The sequence below is a fragment of the Rhopilema esculentum genome, chromosome 11 (assembly GCF_057945365.1).
Source record: "Rhopilema esculentum isolate cy_ngs chromosome 11, ASM5794536v1, whole genome shotgun sequence".
NCBI lineage: Eukaryota > Metazoa > Cnidaria > Scyphozoa > Rhizostomeae > Rhizostomatidae > Rhopilema > Rhopilema esculentum.
Genome location: NC_142825.1, coordinates 6906229 through 6921930, shown reverse-complemented (window position 1 = coordinate 6921930; position 15702 = coordinate 6906229). Strand labels below are relative to the sequence as shown.

General features: G+C 34.3%; 1 protein-coding gene across 2 annotated transcripts; it reads right to left on the bottom strand.

The window, feature by feature from the left end:
- Positions 1–1307: 1307 nt before the first annotated feature.
- On the bottom strand, positions 1308–15375 carry LOC135694193 (ral guanine nucleotide dissociation stimulator-like 1). 2 transcript variants are annotated; one of them, XM_065212891.2, is made up of 17 exons: positions 13589–14531; positions 12309–12604; positions 11943–12011; positions 11576–11760; positions 10324–10490; positions 9595–9825; positions 7952–8055; positions 7318–7402; positions 7020–7100; positions 6563–6649; positions 6082–6114; positions 5597–5718; positions 5037–5114; positions 4783–4888; positions 4350–4496; positions 3428–3536; positions 1308–2915 (listed from the first exon to the last, which is right to left on the bottom strand). In XM_065212891.2, the coding sequence occupies exons 1-17, from the start codon at positions 13766–13768 to the stop codon at positions 2806–2808; spliced, it is 2190 nt and encodes a 729-aa protein (XP_065068963.2). In that variant the 5' UTR covers positions 13769–14531; the 3' UTR covers positions 1308–2805. The 2 variants fall into 2 exon arrangements, with proteins under 2 accessions (XP_065068963.2, XP_065068962.2); XM_065212890.2 differs by lacking the exon at positions 13589–14531 and adding an exon at positions 14993–15375 and having other exon boundaries at positions 1310–2915.
- Positions 15376–15702: the final 327 nt, after the last annotated feature.

Here is a 15702-nt window from a genome sequence, read left to right as displayed (position 1 = left end):
TACTGCTACTTATTTATTAGTGTCACTTCATTACAGCATAGTACTGGGACGAAACACGAAGTATTTTAACTGAATAGAGCAAACCTCGTTTTCACGACTCTCCCGCCAAACAATGCTGACGTCAACATCCCAGCACCACAAGTAGAGTTATGGGCGTCTGCTTACTGTTTCTAGTGTTTGATGTTGACTTAAAATATATACTGAGATCAAATGGTAAGTGGCTTCAAGTGCGAAGACATCTGTAGTATATTGCATGGATTTTGGACATTTTAACTTGAGCATCGGGCGGCAAGATTCTTTGTTGCCAGAGTGACATATGAATCGCAATTCTTTTTGTCTGCCTTACATTAAAGGTGAGATTCAAATTTTTAACAGTTGAAGTTAACGCTAAAAGTGAAGGTTATGCAAAGCAATTATTTCTTAAAGCCAGAAAGAAAGAAATTTGAATTTTGGCCAGCCAACGAGGTAAATTATGCCCGCTTTCCAGCGAAGAGCAAGCTGGTTAGGTCTATCTCTCCTTCAGAGACCAGCATCATCAACTGGTTGATAAGCAATCGAAAGTTACTATGTTCAAAATCAGAAACGTGGACGAACATAGTCAAGCAGCTTTGCTGTTCAGAGGCAATTGAGATGGTCCTGTTCTGAAATTATATGAAAAGCCAGCCAAATTTCAACCCTTTCATCAAAGTTCTAAGTGTTTTACTTCTTTCTAAATGTTTTCAAAAGGGTGGAAGAACGCGATAAGTGAGTTGAATTTTCTAGTCAATAGAAGTTATATGTCTTTATCCTTTGCCTAGAATATATATTTTATTATGATTGAGCTCCAACAATCTAAGAACGAGGATAGAGAATATGCATGAAAGAGAATGCACTTGGATAATTAGGGTAAACTAAACACCATGCTGATTTTTTGAATAAATGTTTCCAATATTTGATTTATTATTTCTATCAACATCTAATATACTATGAAACATTGAAAGAAGGGCATTACCAACTTTCAATTCCAAAAAAGTTTCAATAACTACAACTTGAAGAGAGTTTGAAGCTGTGTAATGATTGTTTATTGCAATGTGATTATAAACAGGATGGTAAAGAATATTTCGTTAAACGTTGTCGTTTTCGTTTACTCTTCAAAACATTTATTGAAACAAGACAGGTTAATTGTTAAACTTGAAATGTTGAACTCAAAGAATTATTTTTCTTTGAATTCATGATTCTGCCCCCCCCCCCATTTTGCCACCCTCTCTAAATGCAATTTTGGCATGAATTAAACCTTGCATGAACAGATTAGGTAATATTATTACTATTCATTTCAAAAAAGGCAGTTATTTAATCTTCTGACCATTATCTCATGCTCGCCCCTTGTAAATTTAAAGGCTCAAAACTTTTGCCAGAAACCATATTTTCTTCACTCAGCATCTTTCCAAAGTCCTTCGGGATCGAGATGATAAAAGAAATTTAGAAAAAAGAATGACAAAATTCTTCTCTTTGAAAAACATCCTCTAAAATCTAAGAAAATAGACTTTAATACATTAATCTTAAAATATAAGAAACAATTCGAGTAAGCGATCATCAGAAATTTACAAAACTTTTCACAGAAAAAAATTCATTTTGTTCTAAATGATGATGTAAGTTCTTATCAATTAAATTAAAATTTCGAAATATTTATGTTATGTACACAGTTTGGCTGAATCTATTTTGATTTTTCTCTTTTGCTTATTATGGATCTTGTAAGATCGATTTAAATTTAACGCTGCAAAAGAAGCCAATCTCGCCGCTTCCCTAGTAATTCAGTTTAGAGAGCGGCTGAGCTTAGAGAGCGGCTGAGCTTAGAGAGCGGCTGAGCTTATACTCAGCCAGTAAATAAATTGTACATGGAACCAAGCAATGCTTGTTTGGATTGTATGTAGTTAGTATCAAAATACATTAAAAGAGACCCACAAAAACCTTATTCCTATATCAGTTTGTTCACAGTTTAAATATCCTCACAAAATGAATATTGCCGTTAATGGATTTTATGTAGTTAGTATCAAAATACATAAAAAGAGACCCACAAAAACCTTATTCCTATATCAGTTTGTTCACAGTTTAAATATCCTCACAAAATGAATATTGCCGTTAAACGTTAAACTAGAAATCTATCGAAAGATTGCCAGCATATGACTCAAATGACTCAAGACGGTAACGAAAAGACTATTGCTAAAACCCTCTTGATAATGTCTCTCTCTGATAATGTCTACTCGCGTCACCCTGTATGGGAGGCTATCTATGTATCAAATTTACATAATGGCAGCTTCAGAAAAACATTCTTTAAAGTCGTTAAAACCCTTTAAATCTACACTGGATATGGTCAAGGTATTATTTTGGCATCCTGCGCAGGTGCTTTGAAATAAAAAAACCCCAGTTTGAAGTAGCCAAATTGTAAATGAACCCTTAGCACAGTAATCGAGTCCGGTTACACGATTCGACCTGCGAATAACCTTAATGTTTGGGTAGTAATATCTAGACTAATAGTGGCATTTTATTAATGCAAAAATGCTGTAAGACTTTATGGCTGATATTTCTAGGTACTAAAATAGTGTAAAAGGCACTTATAAGTACTTCAGAATATCGAAGACTATCAGTTGTCCTTGACGAGGACTTTTGTCAGTTGTGCACTTTTTTAAGTAAAAGTACCGATGCAGAATTAAAATCAGATAGCTAAGTAAACCCCCTTTAAATTACAAACTAACAAAAATACCCTTTTAAATTCACTATTTCAAAGTCAACAGAGCATAGCTCTGAATATCACTGAGACCTTTTATGCTACCTCCTGTGTAATGATTCTTTTCTCTTCTTCTTTAGACGAAATTTCAGCTCAACGCTCTTGTTCACTGCATAGAAAATGTTCGTGTTGTGCGGTAAATGCAGATCTTCTGAAAATAAAATGAAAAAGAATCGCATTTAAACAGTTCTAAACGGTAAGAATTATGAGAATTTTCAGTGTTTGGATTTTTCATCGCCTTTTCCCAAGTAAAGTCCAAATAAAATTTTAATCACAGAAGCATAAAATATATATACACTACAGAAAACGCTTTTGTTGTGTAGAACAGAAAGGTTCTATACACCGACACTGCGTACAGCTCTGCCTATACGGCATTGGGCATTCAATGGTAGACCGACTAGCAGTAATTTTTAATAAAATGTTAGAAAATACTAATGATAAAACTACAACTGACTAAAGTGATTTGATTATGTGTCCAATTTTAAAACACAAGGTCGAGTTGGACTCCACAAAACCGGTTTGTAAATTTTCTTACCCAGTATTCAAAGCATAATTATTTCAAGTGCGTTTTGACAAAGCCTTGTAGCTCACACAAGGTAGCTCAAAAACCTTAAAAATTATCTTGTTCCATCATAGCAAGGTTACAATCAAGTTGTAACTTACTTGAACCCGGGATAACTTGGTAAAGATGATAATCTTGAGCATCGCATTTGATGTTGTACTTTTCCAGACCCTTTTTGATGATATCATGCGTTCTATCATTCGAAGATACCTGTGCAAAGATAATTATATGAAATATGAAATTAAGGAATATGCCCTTCTGCCATACCAGGTAACAAAAATTCCGGACTCCTGGATTACAAACGATCAACAGGCTATTTCAGTAGACTCAAATTATTACTGCAAAAGTCTTAACGACATGGGTCTTGAAAATCTGCAATATTTATCAATAACACGTTCTGACGGAACAACAGACTTTCCTCTCAGTACAAAGAGAGATAAAGATATGCTAGAAGATAAATCCCTCTCCTTTCAAAGAGCAAACGAGTAAAATAGTATCGCATGTGCGTCTACAGAGGATTTTGCATTCTGGAAAGATAGCTTAGCCTAGGCCCTAAATTCCTTTCTCTGATATTATTTTTCGAAAAGGTTTTCATTGTTTTCTTTTTTTAAATGATGCAAACAGTTCTACTTTAGCTTTGCAAAATTTTACTTCTCAAATAACTGACAATCTCCTCTCGTGACCTATAATACAATATTGAAATATGCTTTTCATGGCTCATCAACAATGACTATCACAACTTTTTTGTCAGTAGCTTTTAAGTTATCTTTGTGATATTGGATTTGAAGCTGCAAACTTCAAAAACCCGCATATAGCCATAAAATAAATTTCCCTCAAGGTATGTGTGCAAACAGCCCTCTAAATTTATCATGAAAAGAACTTTCTTTCAAGCACAAAAACCCTGAGAAATGTATGACGGGAATCTAGGTATCAACAATTAATGCTTTGAGAATTGAATGCACTTATTAACAGACCTGTGACTTTAGTTCTTAAGGTCTGGGACAAACTTGAAAAAGGACATACCCAGACGCTTTTATAAACATGTTCGTGACAACCTTCAATCATAATCCGCGCTACTTCTTTTTCTTCATCTTGAAAAACCCTTTTGTCTTCCGGAGAAAGTTTCCCCAAATTAGTGGGGGAGTGTTCTGGTGTACCGTTTGGTGAGAGCTGGAAAGAAAGATGTACTGACGTTTTCATAAAGAATTGCTACGATCACACTTACGATTATATTAGTCTGCAAACCTTAAATCCTTAAGTAAAAATAAACCTATAAAATATTAACAACTGCCGGCTAAATATCATATTATGGAAATAATATATCAATTCGGATAAAAAAAGTTGACGATCCCCCTAAAAGTGTAAAATTATTGGTGATAGTAAAACGATTTGAAATATGACAACATCTATAAAACTTGAAAGAATATAGATATGAAATTATATAGCACCCACGTACAGTTTTCGAAATTTTTCTGCCTAACAGGGTCGAAAATTTCTGCAAAACTTTGCCATCTTCATCATCGAAAACTTTGCTAAATAGGTCCGGAACGCTCGCATGTTTCCTAAAATACAAACTGTATTTTAGAAAATGAACTGTATGGAAAATAAAATTTTGCAGCGTTTGTGGCTTTAAGGCCATCGATTCGTTAAGAAAGGCCTAAAAAGACAGAATCATACGTAAAAAGGAAGGAAAACTGTATATATTCTTACTGCAAATTCGAAATTTTCCTTTGTGCTTGTGGGGTGGTTGCTCTGTCGTTAGGTTCAAGTTCGCATGACTTTTTATAGCTAGAATGAGAATGCAGGAGAGTCAAGCGGGAGTGATTCCATTTGTAAGAAATATACATATTTTAGACGAAGTCATATATAGTTGATTAATTTCTATTATAGTTAATATTTGATAGCAAACAAATTAGTTTAATGATTAAATATAAATATAATTATTGAAGGTTTAGTTTGCCATATTTCAACATTTTTCTTTTAAAAGTCTGTTTTAATACAGGAAGGATATGAAATATCTAAAAAATCAATTTGGTTGTTTTCTGCTTTAAGTGCGAGGGACAACAGCTCATCAACAGCGAAAATCGGAGCCACAACTTTGAACCGTCCTTCTCTATACACATTAACGTGCATAGCTCTGCCTATAAGGTATCACGCACAATTGAAAAAACCAGTAATCTTCATAGATTATTTTCTTAAAAGTATTCTGTTTACTTACGATATTAGAATTAATTAATACGTTTAATTAATAACAAGGAAGCCTGCGTTACCTTTCCTTCTCTGAGTACGGTTTTATCGATCGAAACCAAGTTAGAAAATCCGGATCTTTATTAAGCTGGTAATTTTTTGCCGCCTCTTGTAGAAGTTTTATTTGTGCAATCACCTCGAATTCCTGATTGAAACACAAGAAACAACTTATTGTTTGTCCTATTTTAAAGGATTAAACAAACATTGTCTAGGAAAAGGATTTTTGCACTTTGTAAAATATAATTGGTGTACCTGAGGTCTTCCCATAGCTAATTGTCGTTTTTGGTGTATGTTTATGTGTGAGACGTGTATCGCCAATCCCTTACAGAACGAATATCAATTTCAGCTTTGAAAGAGGCTTTCGCTCAGAATTTCATATCAAAATATACCCCATTCTGAATATTTAATCGATATAAATGAATCCCGTACTCGTATTTGAAAGAAAAAATTGAGAAGCTGAGATTGAATTTGATAAAAAAAATGCTCAGGAAATTGAATCCAAGCATACCTTTCTCCGTTTGTTGAAATTTATGTATCCATTCTGCAAAGGGTACAACAAAGTTTTTTAAGAAGTACTAGAACGATTTGTCAACACACAGAATGCCAAATAATTTGGTCATAATGATATCTAAGTTCAAATGTGCTATATTCGCTTTTGTGCCAAGAGACAGTCATAGAGGGCCAATAACTTGCAACCGAACCATCTTTTTTCTGAAACATCATTTAGAGCAGAGCAAACATGGTGCTGACAAAAATCAGGCTCACTTTATTAAAAACCGTTCATATATTGCAATAAATGAAATCATCAGTTGCATTTGGTACTAATAAGCCAAGTTTAATCAGCCTAATATATAAAATAGAGATCTTTTAATGATACTGAGGGTTTAAAATTGCATAGTTTCTTCCAACAAACCCGACTGTGACTAGAAAACAATCCTGTGTGTCCTATCGCAACATGAAGCACTTTTAACTACACGTAATAAATTTACCTCTAATTTATTTGGGTTAGCAGAATCGATCATGGTCAGATCTGTTAGAAATGTTCCAAGGTATGGCACGGTTCCTTGAACAACTCCCTGAAAGGATGACAAGAGTTAAAATTGCAAAAAAAAAAACTAACTTTGCATTCAAAGATAAAACACGGTGGTTTTTCACTTGAGTGTAAGGAAAAGCAGTTTTATGTGAGGTAATTTTCCTCAAGGTAGAAAGTATCTATTGTTCAATATCTTTCTTGCAATAGCTGTCTGTCTTTAAGTATCTCTCATTAGTTTCAAACTATGATGTATTATCGTAAGATATAAAATATATCTATTGGTTATAAAATATATTAGGACAAAACAATATATTTATTATCATAGCTACCTGTGCTCATACTTATAATACAAGAAAACCGCGTACCAGGCTTAATTTTACTTGCATTTAAAATATTGTGAGAAAATAACACACCTCACGAATCCAAGATGCTCGTTTCTTCAAGGATTTTCGACCAGACCTTCCATCGATAGTTGCATATTTTGCAGTTCCTTCCTAAAGAGATACAAATTAACCGTGCACTCAACTTTTATATGACCCTACTCTTATGTACCATTTTTACATAAATTTATTCTCCAGTGCCAAAAGGTATCCTGGATAAAAGCAATATTTTTGTCTCTATTGAGTGACAAAACAAAGTAGCACATAAAAACCATAAGTGTTTGCTCAGTCAGGAAACTTTGCCATGCTATGCACTAAGTTCCAAACAAACCTGCATAAGAAGGTCCCTGCTTGCTTTTGAATTCAAATCATCAGAAAATATCTCCGAAAGCTCTTCATACAAAGACTGATTTTCCCTAAAGGAAACAAAGTTTATTAAGCGATCAATTGTAGGCTGTCATAGGGGCCGCACTGAGAGGGGTAAAGAACGATTGCATTTTAGGCAAGATATGTTGGAAATTATTTAATAACACTATTATTTGCCACATTGAGCCCCGTAAAAGATTATAACAAGACATTTCTTTCAAAAAGACAAGAAAAGAACAACTCAATGCAATCCGAGTTTAAATTTTGCTATCATTGAAACAGTGCAAATTAAAACAATTATTTTCAAAACTGATCTAGTATTTTATTAATTTCAACAGCAGGTTGAATAATGTTTTATATTTCATAACTCAAATCAAAATAATTTCATGATTAAAATCGAAATTATTTTATAATGCAAATCGAAATTATTTAGCTAAGGGGTCAATTGGCATGGAATACTTGCCAATACTGTGAAAACTAACATATTATCATAATTAGACACTAAGATCATAACCTCTTAGGATTGAAACTTTCCAAACCGAAACTTTCCAATCTCTGAGGATCGAACCTTGGAAAAATAAATAGCAAAAAGGTCTTACTTGGGCAGGAGAGGCCACGTTTTCTTCAACCGATGAATGGGTGTGCTTTGCAATCCAGAAAGAATTGCTTTTAATGCTGAGAAATTTTTCAAGTTCCGACATTCCTGAGAAAAGAACAATTATTTAATTCATAGCATTGATAATTCCGCTGAATTATTTACTTAATTAATTAAAATGGCAAGATGTTGAATTAGAGCATGTATCTAAATTGTATATAACTTCCACTCTTATTTATTCCTTTTACAAAATACTCCCCAGTGCCTCATGAGTGTTGGCTGCCATTACCCAAACTATTGCATCTGCAGCTGCTAAAAACAAGGGTATGACAGAGTACACAAGCTAAGGCAACTGCTTTGACGCGTTTATGGAAATATTAACTTACAGGAAAGCATTTCGAGCAGCTTTCGTAGATTTACATGTACATATTTCTTACCCTGCATATCCAATAAAATGGGAGGCATTAACAGTGTAATGGATTTTGAGATTTTCCAGAAAAGTTAAATTTAACTCCCTTCTTCTGGGGCACTGGCAAGTAAAGTCATGTAGTATAAAAATATGGGAAAAGCTGATAAACAGCTTGCCTCTTTTTCAATTTAATATCTTTATCAACGCAAGGGGTATTAAATTAGTATTTTGACTGTAAAAGAACCAATTACTAATAACATTTGCTACTTAGCATCCATCTGGCGCCTAGTTCTTCTGATTTGTAAGAAAAGAAACCACAATAACAAGCATCCAGTGATTAATTCAGAGTCAAACGATCGTTTAAATTCACAATTATACACGTGCTCAACAAAAACATTGTAATGGAGGAAATTTTTACGACTAGTTTATCAATAAACTTATTCCATTTTTTGTACAGAAAAATTTAAACCTATCATTGAGATTAACAGCCCTGATAGTAACATTGGTCAGACAGGCCCGAAATAGCTCACACTGAATGACTTTTGAAAGATAAATCAATAAAACAGGTGGTTAAACACACTAGTTTTCAAACCTGTGAAATAGTTTATTTGTACCGTTAGCATTTGAAAGGTGAGCCTAAGAAACATCAATTGCAAAAAGCAAATGCGTGTAAATATAAAAAGCAAACAAGCCTTCCGTACAGCAAAATCTCAAAATAGCACGAAAAACGGAACACAACACAAAATATCAGAGCCTTTTGTCCTACACTCCTGATAAAATGAGAGAAAAACACACTGTTCTTCCGCTTACTTGACTTAAATCTCCGATGGATGTAAATCTTTGCTTACCCTTGATCATAATCCAACGATGCTGGACTAAAATGCTTTAGTATTACGTGCTATTTTTCGCTTTTCGCGCTATAATTGAATAAACAAAATAAACGAATAAGGAAAACCTGGGGATTTTAAGTGAAAGCCGAATGTACATAGAAACATGTGTCCATCTGTGGTCAGAACAGAGAAAGAATGCTAGCTTAGGTGGGGCATGTAGTACTAGAGGGAGGGGGTGACGTCGAGTGGCTTGTTTCTCCTTGGCAATTAAGATGGTAAGAAGTTTGAAGGATTGAAGGATTACCACTGACTAAAGCAAGACATAAACCAAAGATTGTCATTTACATCGGCAACAGTTCTCAGCTTCTTGCAAAAAGATAAAGAAAAATAGAAACGTCTAAAAAATACCCGTGCTATTTCGATCCAAGTAGAAATAACTTTAACTCTTGCATGTGCATCTTTTAACTTTGTTTTGACACCAACTGCATCTAGTATTGACGTGGTTACTGCCATAACAACAGCATTAAAGTTGTCTACTGTGGCCTTAATAGTAATTGGGGCTTTCGTTCCCTGCAACTGGTCTCTCTTCGACCAATAGCATGCTAAGCAATGCCGTGGTATGACTCTTCGAAACAACTCCTAGAAATAAAACATGGAGCCAGTGAGCTCAAATAAACAAAAAAACCTGGAACAATAAACAATGGTTGAGTAACACATATATTAATTACACTCTTTTTTATAAGAACCAGATATATATATTTTTTGTCGATGCCCCATGTTCTTGTTTTTGGATAAAATGAGGCTTGAGTATGTCTCAGGGCCATGAACAAAACAACAGAAGGAAGCGTTAATATAAAAAAGATGGAACAGCCAGAAACGACTTTGTTAATCAGATTAATAAACATAGGGATCAGAGGTTTGCCTTTCATGTGACATGTATTCTCCAACTGATCCAACAATTATACTAAATATTTGATTTTTCGATTTCACTCTAGCCATACGACCAAAACCAGCTCATAAAATCTTAAGACATTATTTTCCCATGGAGAGTAGCTTCTGTACTGAAAAATCTCACATGCTTTTATTACAATGTCACATACAAGCAAAAACCATAATAAGTTCTTAAATGCAACTTACTGCGTCGATAAGTGTAAGCTGCTCAGCAACCAAAGATGTAGAGAATGATGTTATGTTTGTATCTTCATGTAAATTATTCAGTTCACCTCTGAATGAAGGGCTACCAACTACACCACATTTGCATCCAACTGGTGTATCGCAGTTACAAAATTTAAATCCAAATGGATCTAAAAGTGATAGAGAATCCTTTATGATTAAGTCTCATGCAACCTTATATTTTGCCTTATATAAACAAGTCTATAATGGGTGATTGTATTTTTAAAACTCAGAAACAAAGACAGGAATATAAATTATTGCCAGGGACAATACCTAATAAAAGTATTAAAACTCTTTCAATCAATTTTAAAAAATGCCATTTCCTCCAATAAGTCAGAAAAAACTGTTAATCCCCCAGTGAATCATTTATAAGCCCATAGTCTGAGCACACAAAAGTTTTGAAATCCTCAATTCTACATTACATCTGCAGTCCTGCATGGATTTGGCCAGCAAAGGCAGCATCTAATGTTGTCATGCAGAGGTCAATATCCTAGATCATTAACTTGTTAGGGTGTTACCAAGGGAATTTTCAAAACTTTGCCTTTTAATTCATTCCATGTAATGCATTTCAAGTTTTTTAGATAAAATTGCAATCATTGGCACTGACTGGCAAAACAAGACAGGGCTTTTACAGTGTAATTCTTCTATGTTAACCTGAAAGGTATGTTTTGCTTACGTAGGAGAAATGGAACCCAAACTTAAGATGTTTTGAACATTAAAGCAAAATATCCTTACTTTAGAAAAAAAAGAAGGGCTTCATTTTCTTTTCTTTACTCTTCAAATAAGTGTGAGTTTAGCAACAGCTTACTGGTTACATGACTTTCTTCTACTTGACATTCATTCCAAATATGGGTTAAACTTTCACTTGCTTTTTACTTGATAGTCAACATTCATTCTCAGAGAAGTGCCAGACAAAAATTCTTTAGTATGTTTCCATACTATTTTCAAGTTTTGCAGGACCAAAGGTTTATTCAATACAAATATCACCCTCTGTTCTCATAAGTCCTTATAAGCACTCAAAAGCAGTAGATACAGGAATGTTTTTCAAAGAAAACATATAATATGGGCTATTTTTGGTGCAGAAAAGAGTACCCTTTTTTAAATATCTGTGTTTTGACTTACAGTCAGCTAAATTTCTGAAGATAAAACTAAAAATAACACCAACAAATCTGATATTCTAAACAAATTGTCAATTGTGATAAGAATCAAAACATACCTTCGTAATCAAATGGACTAACACATAATTTATCCTTCATTTCTTTTACTTTATCTACCATTCCACTGGTGTTTACATCATTTTGCAGGAAGTTAATAATCGTTTCAAGAGATTGGTAACTTGGTGGCTCATCAAAGTCAGCTGGATAATGATCAAGCCAGACTGAGAGAACTCTGAGAACTGCACTGGAAGTAAAAGGTACATTTGAAAGACTATACTGTGTCTTATTTCTGCAAAACATTGAACAAAATTTAGCTATTACATCTAAGAATTTCAAAGAATGTCATCAGTGAGTAGGCAAACTCAAAGGAAAATAATTAAAATGTGGAAATAGAGGAAAAATTGTTAAGCTAATAACAAACATTACCTGAAAACATGATTTGCATGTTTTTCACTAATTTCGCCATTATTAAACTGTTCTTTGATTGTCCTATACCTAGAAAATTAAAAACCACACATTTAAGTCACATAAACTACATCAAGAAAATCATCAGCCTGAAGCTTTTAATGGTAAAAATGAAAAACATGAGGAAACCAATCTAGTCTTATAGCCTTTGAATGATGACAATATATCTACTCCATTGTAAGATAAGGATCTAGATGCCATTTTGACATCTATCAAATTTTAATGTCACTGCTTGAACCTGCTGGATAAAATGTTTCAGTACATGTTTACACCTGTGATAAAAAATACATTTGCTGCAAAATATAAACATGTTTATAGTTTAGTTACCTATGAACTAACAAATCAACAACTTCTTGGGTTGAGGCAAATGTCTTGTATGTGCAAAGAAAGCAAACGAAGAAGCCTGGGTCGTCTTCTGAAACACTTTCATTTGATGGAGTCAAGTGCTCAATAATCTTGGACAAAGTTCCAGCTTTCAAAACTCTTATTTTCAATGTTTCCCACAGAAGACAAGAGACATCATTGTCTGCACTTGATCCAACACTTGAGCGATAGCGTACTTTCTTTAGTGTCGCCGAAAATATTGCTCCGTCTTCAGCCTCATCTTTTGACCATAGTTTTGACTGTAGAAAAATTAAAAAGAGGTTGTCAAGTCATAAAACAAAAAAAGATGCTCAAAGTTTATTGTCAGAGTAATAAATCAAAGTAGGACTTCAGACATCAGGCCCATGTTTATGATTACCATTACACTTGTGCTTGCTTATCAAACTTTATCATCCTTCTCACCTGAGGAATAGTAGGAGCATATCTAGAGGCCAAAAGGGGGGAACTGCAATAAAGGGGCACAAAGACTTGCGTGCAGGTGCAGCTGTATCAAAGAGAAGCTCTACTAGGGGGCTCAGGGGCATTTAATTATAATGCCTCTACTTTCGACCAGGCTGCCTTTTAAGGACCAAATCGCCAGAAAACTCTGGGTTGATTTTTTATGATTTGTTCTTGACTGTAGCCTAAGTAGATGCAAAGACCCCCAGAAATAGCATCATAACAAAGTGCATACACAAACTAAAAAAAATTGAAAATGGTCCAGCTTTAGGTGTGTCAAAACAAACCATAGATGACTTAAAAAGTACATATTGACTACAAAGTTAAGATTTATGATGCAATAATTTTCCTGTTTCTAATCCATTGAACTCCAAAAACTACTATTCTCTAAAATTCAGCAAATTTGACATTAACAGTATCACGTTTAGAAAAATAATTTAAAAAATGCATGTTAAAAATTAGCATGACTAATCACCTAGCATCTGATATTTTTACGATTAGCTGATTATTGGTGATTGATTAAGTGATTGATCTGATTGCAGATCACTCACGATAAATGATAACATAACTATGAAAATTTAGAGGTAGACAGGAATAGTGGGAATTCGTGTTCACTTTGTTATGATATCGACCTGGTTTCTATCAGGCCTATAATAATCTGACAGCAGAGGTCAATATACACATAGGTGTTTTGTCTGTTAAGAATTGATCATTCAAGTAGGTGGTGATACTGTTGTAAATAATAAGGTTGTATTCATCAAAATTCAGGCATAAATAGTCCTTACAATAACATCATCTTCGTCTTCGTCACATAACACATTTAAATCATGATCACTAAGCGACCGGTCTCGTTTAGGCTTGTTTGGAACCAACCAGATTTGCGGAATTTTCATGCGAATACGCTCCATGCCGTTGAAATATTGAACAGGACTATATTTGAAACTGCCTTGCAAAGAAAGTTGCATCCATAAGCGAAGGTTTTGATGGCCTTATTGACACAACAGAAGATTCTGTTCGTGTCCTTTGCAAATCTGCTTCCTTGTAAATAAATTGCAAAAAGCACTTCCCGAATGTCGAAAAAAACTGAAACAAGATCGCTGCCGACAGTCTAATCCCGTTCCACTTTCGTGTTATTGATCAAGGTGAAAAAACAGCGGGACAAGCCTTCTTCACAGTAAATTTCACGTCTTTGATAGTTATGGTTCCATTGGCTACAAATCAACCAGGGCATTACGTATGATATATATTGTTCCTACAGACAAAGCCCTCTATAGAAATCAGTTCCAGCGGGAGATACTTCAGCCAACATTATGTGAACTCCCTCTGCCAGTCTTTTGACTAGAGTAATTATTAGAAAGTCCGGAGTATTGAAATTAAAATTAAGCCAGCATTTTGAACAATAAGAGAAAAATTATTAATTCATCAAGTCACCCGTAATTCCAAATTGAAAGGTGGAAATTATTGCTAGGAAAAATGACCGAACTGTGATTGTGAACAAATATTTTTTCCGGAAAGTCGTCGTCAAAAGATCGCAAAATAACCAGTGCCCTATTATTTACACGTAAAAATTAATTCTTAAAGGGAGAGTGTTAGGGGCAATACAGTATAATTAATGTTATTATGGAATTAAAGTATCAAAACGACAAAAAAATTATGTGGAGGGGTAAACATGACGACTTCCCTCTTTGCTAACTTTCAAATACATGACCTGACAGGATTTGTAATTCTGTGTCCTACTTCTCCAAATAAATATATTGTAATATAGTATGAAAAGTAATATATTGTATGATTAAAAATATAAGAACATTTTTAGAGGGATTGTTCTACGATTATAGACCAGCAGAATTAAAATTAAATTGTTGCTGGCAAATGATTAACGGTCCATTTGGAACAATGCCGAAACATTTGGAAGCTCTTCGATAAAGAGGAAGTAAACAAATAGTGACCTTGATTCGTGTGGCCTACTCGCTAACAGAAATAACAATGTCAACAAACAAATTGGAAGGTAGTTCGACTTTCGAAACGTAAAACTTAGATGACTCTCGAATCCAAGCAGATTGATCTTTATCAGAACGGATATAATAACTGCGAAAACCCTATGTTTTGGAAATTTTGTCTTAAACTGCTCTCCCTTTAGGTATCTACCTGTTATATTCACTACGGTTTTAAAGTTTTAAAAATAATCTTACATCAAGTTGAGGCGACGGTGGATATCGTAATGCACTTGGGGCTGACACTGATCGTTCAGTTGGACGTCTGTATCGAGCGGGCAAAGTTCCTGGTCTGCTGTGTCGACTGAAAGGGTTCAGCGGAGACAAGGCATCGTCAGTGATATCATTTCTGTACGTAAGTTTCTCCAAAGGTCGTTCACGGCGATCCTCTTTTCCGCTTAGGCTGTAACTTCTAGACTGGAACATGATGTGGTAAACTGATTATTGATATTGTTTCATTTCTAATCGAGTTAAGGCCCCACATATTTAGACGCCTACGCGCCATTCTTACCCATCGTTTTTATCGACATGTGACGTACTTTTAGCAGCAGCAGTTAAAGTCCTTCCATCTATTGTAATGCGGATATTTGATGACAGTTAAGTGACATTCTCACAAAGCCTGTTTGTTTTTAGCCATTAAATATGATAATTTGATACCAATTTCGTAACTGAACGACATGTTTCAATTACCAAGAATTATTGAAGACATTTTTGAGAAATTTTATGAGATAATAGAAAACCTTGGTGATAAACATTTCTTTTATCAAATTGTTTTAGGAGCTATGTAGAAGAGATTAAGAACAATTGACTCTAACAATTGTTGTCTTGTCATTTAACGCAACGACACGCGCTCTTGAGCCCCAAAATTTTTGCATTTCTGTAGAAAATATTCTGCAGGAAAAAATTTG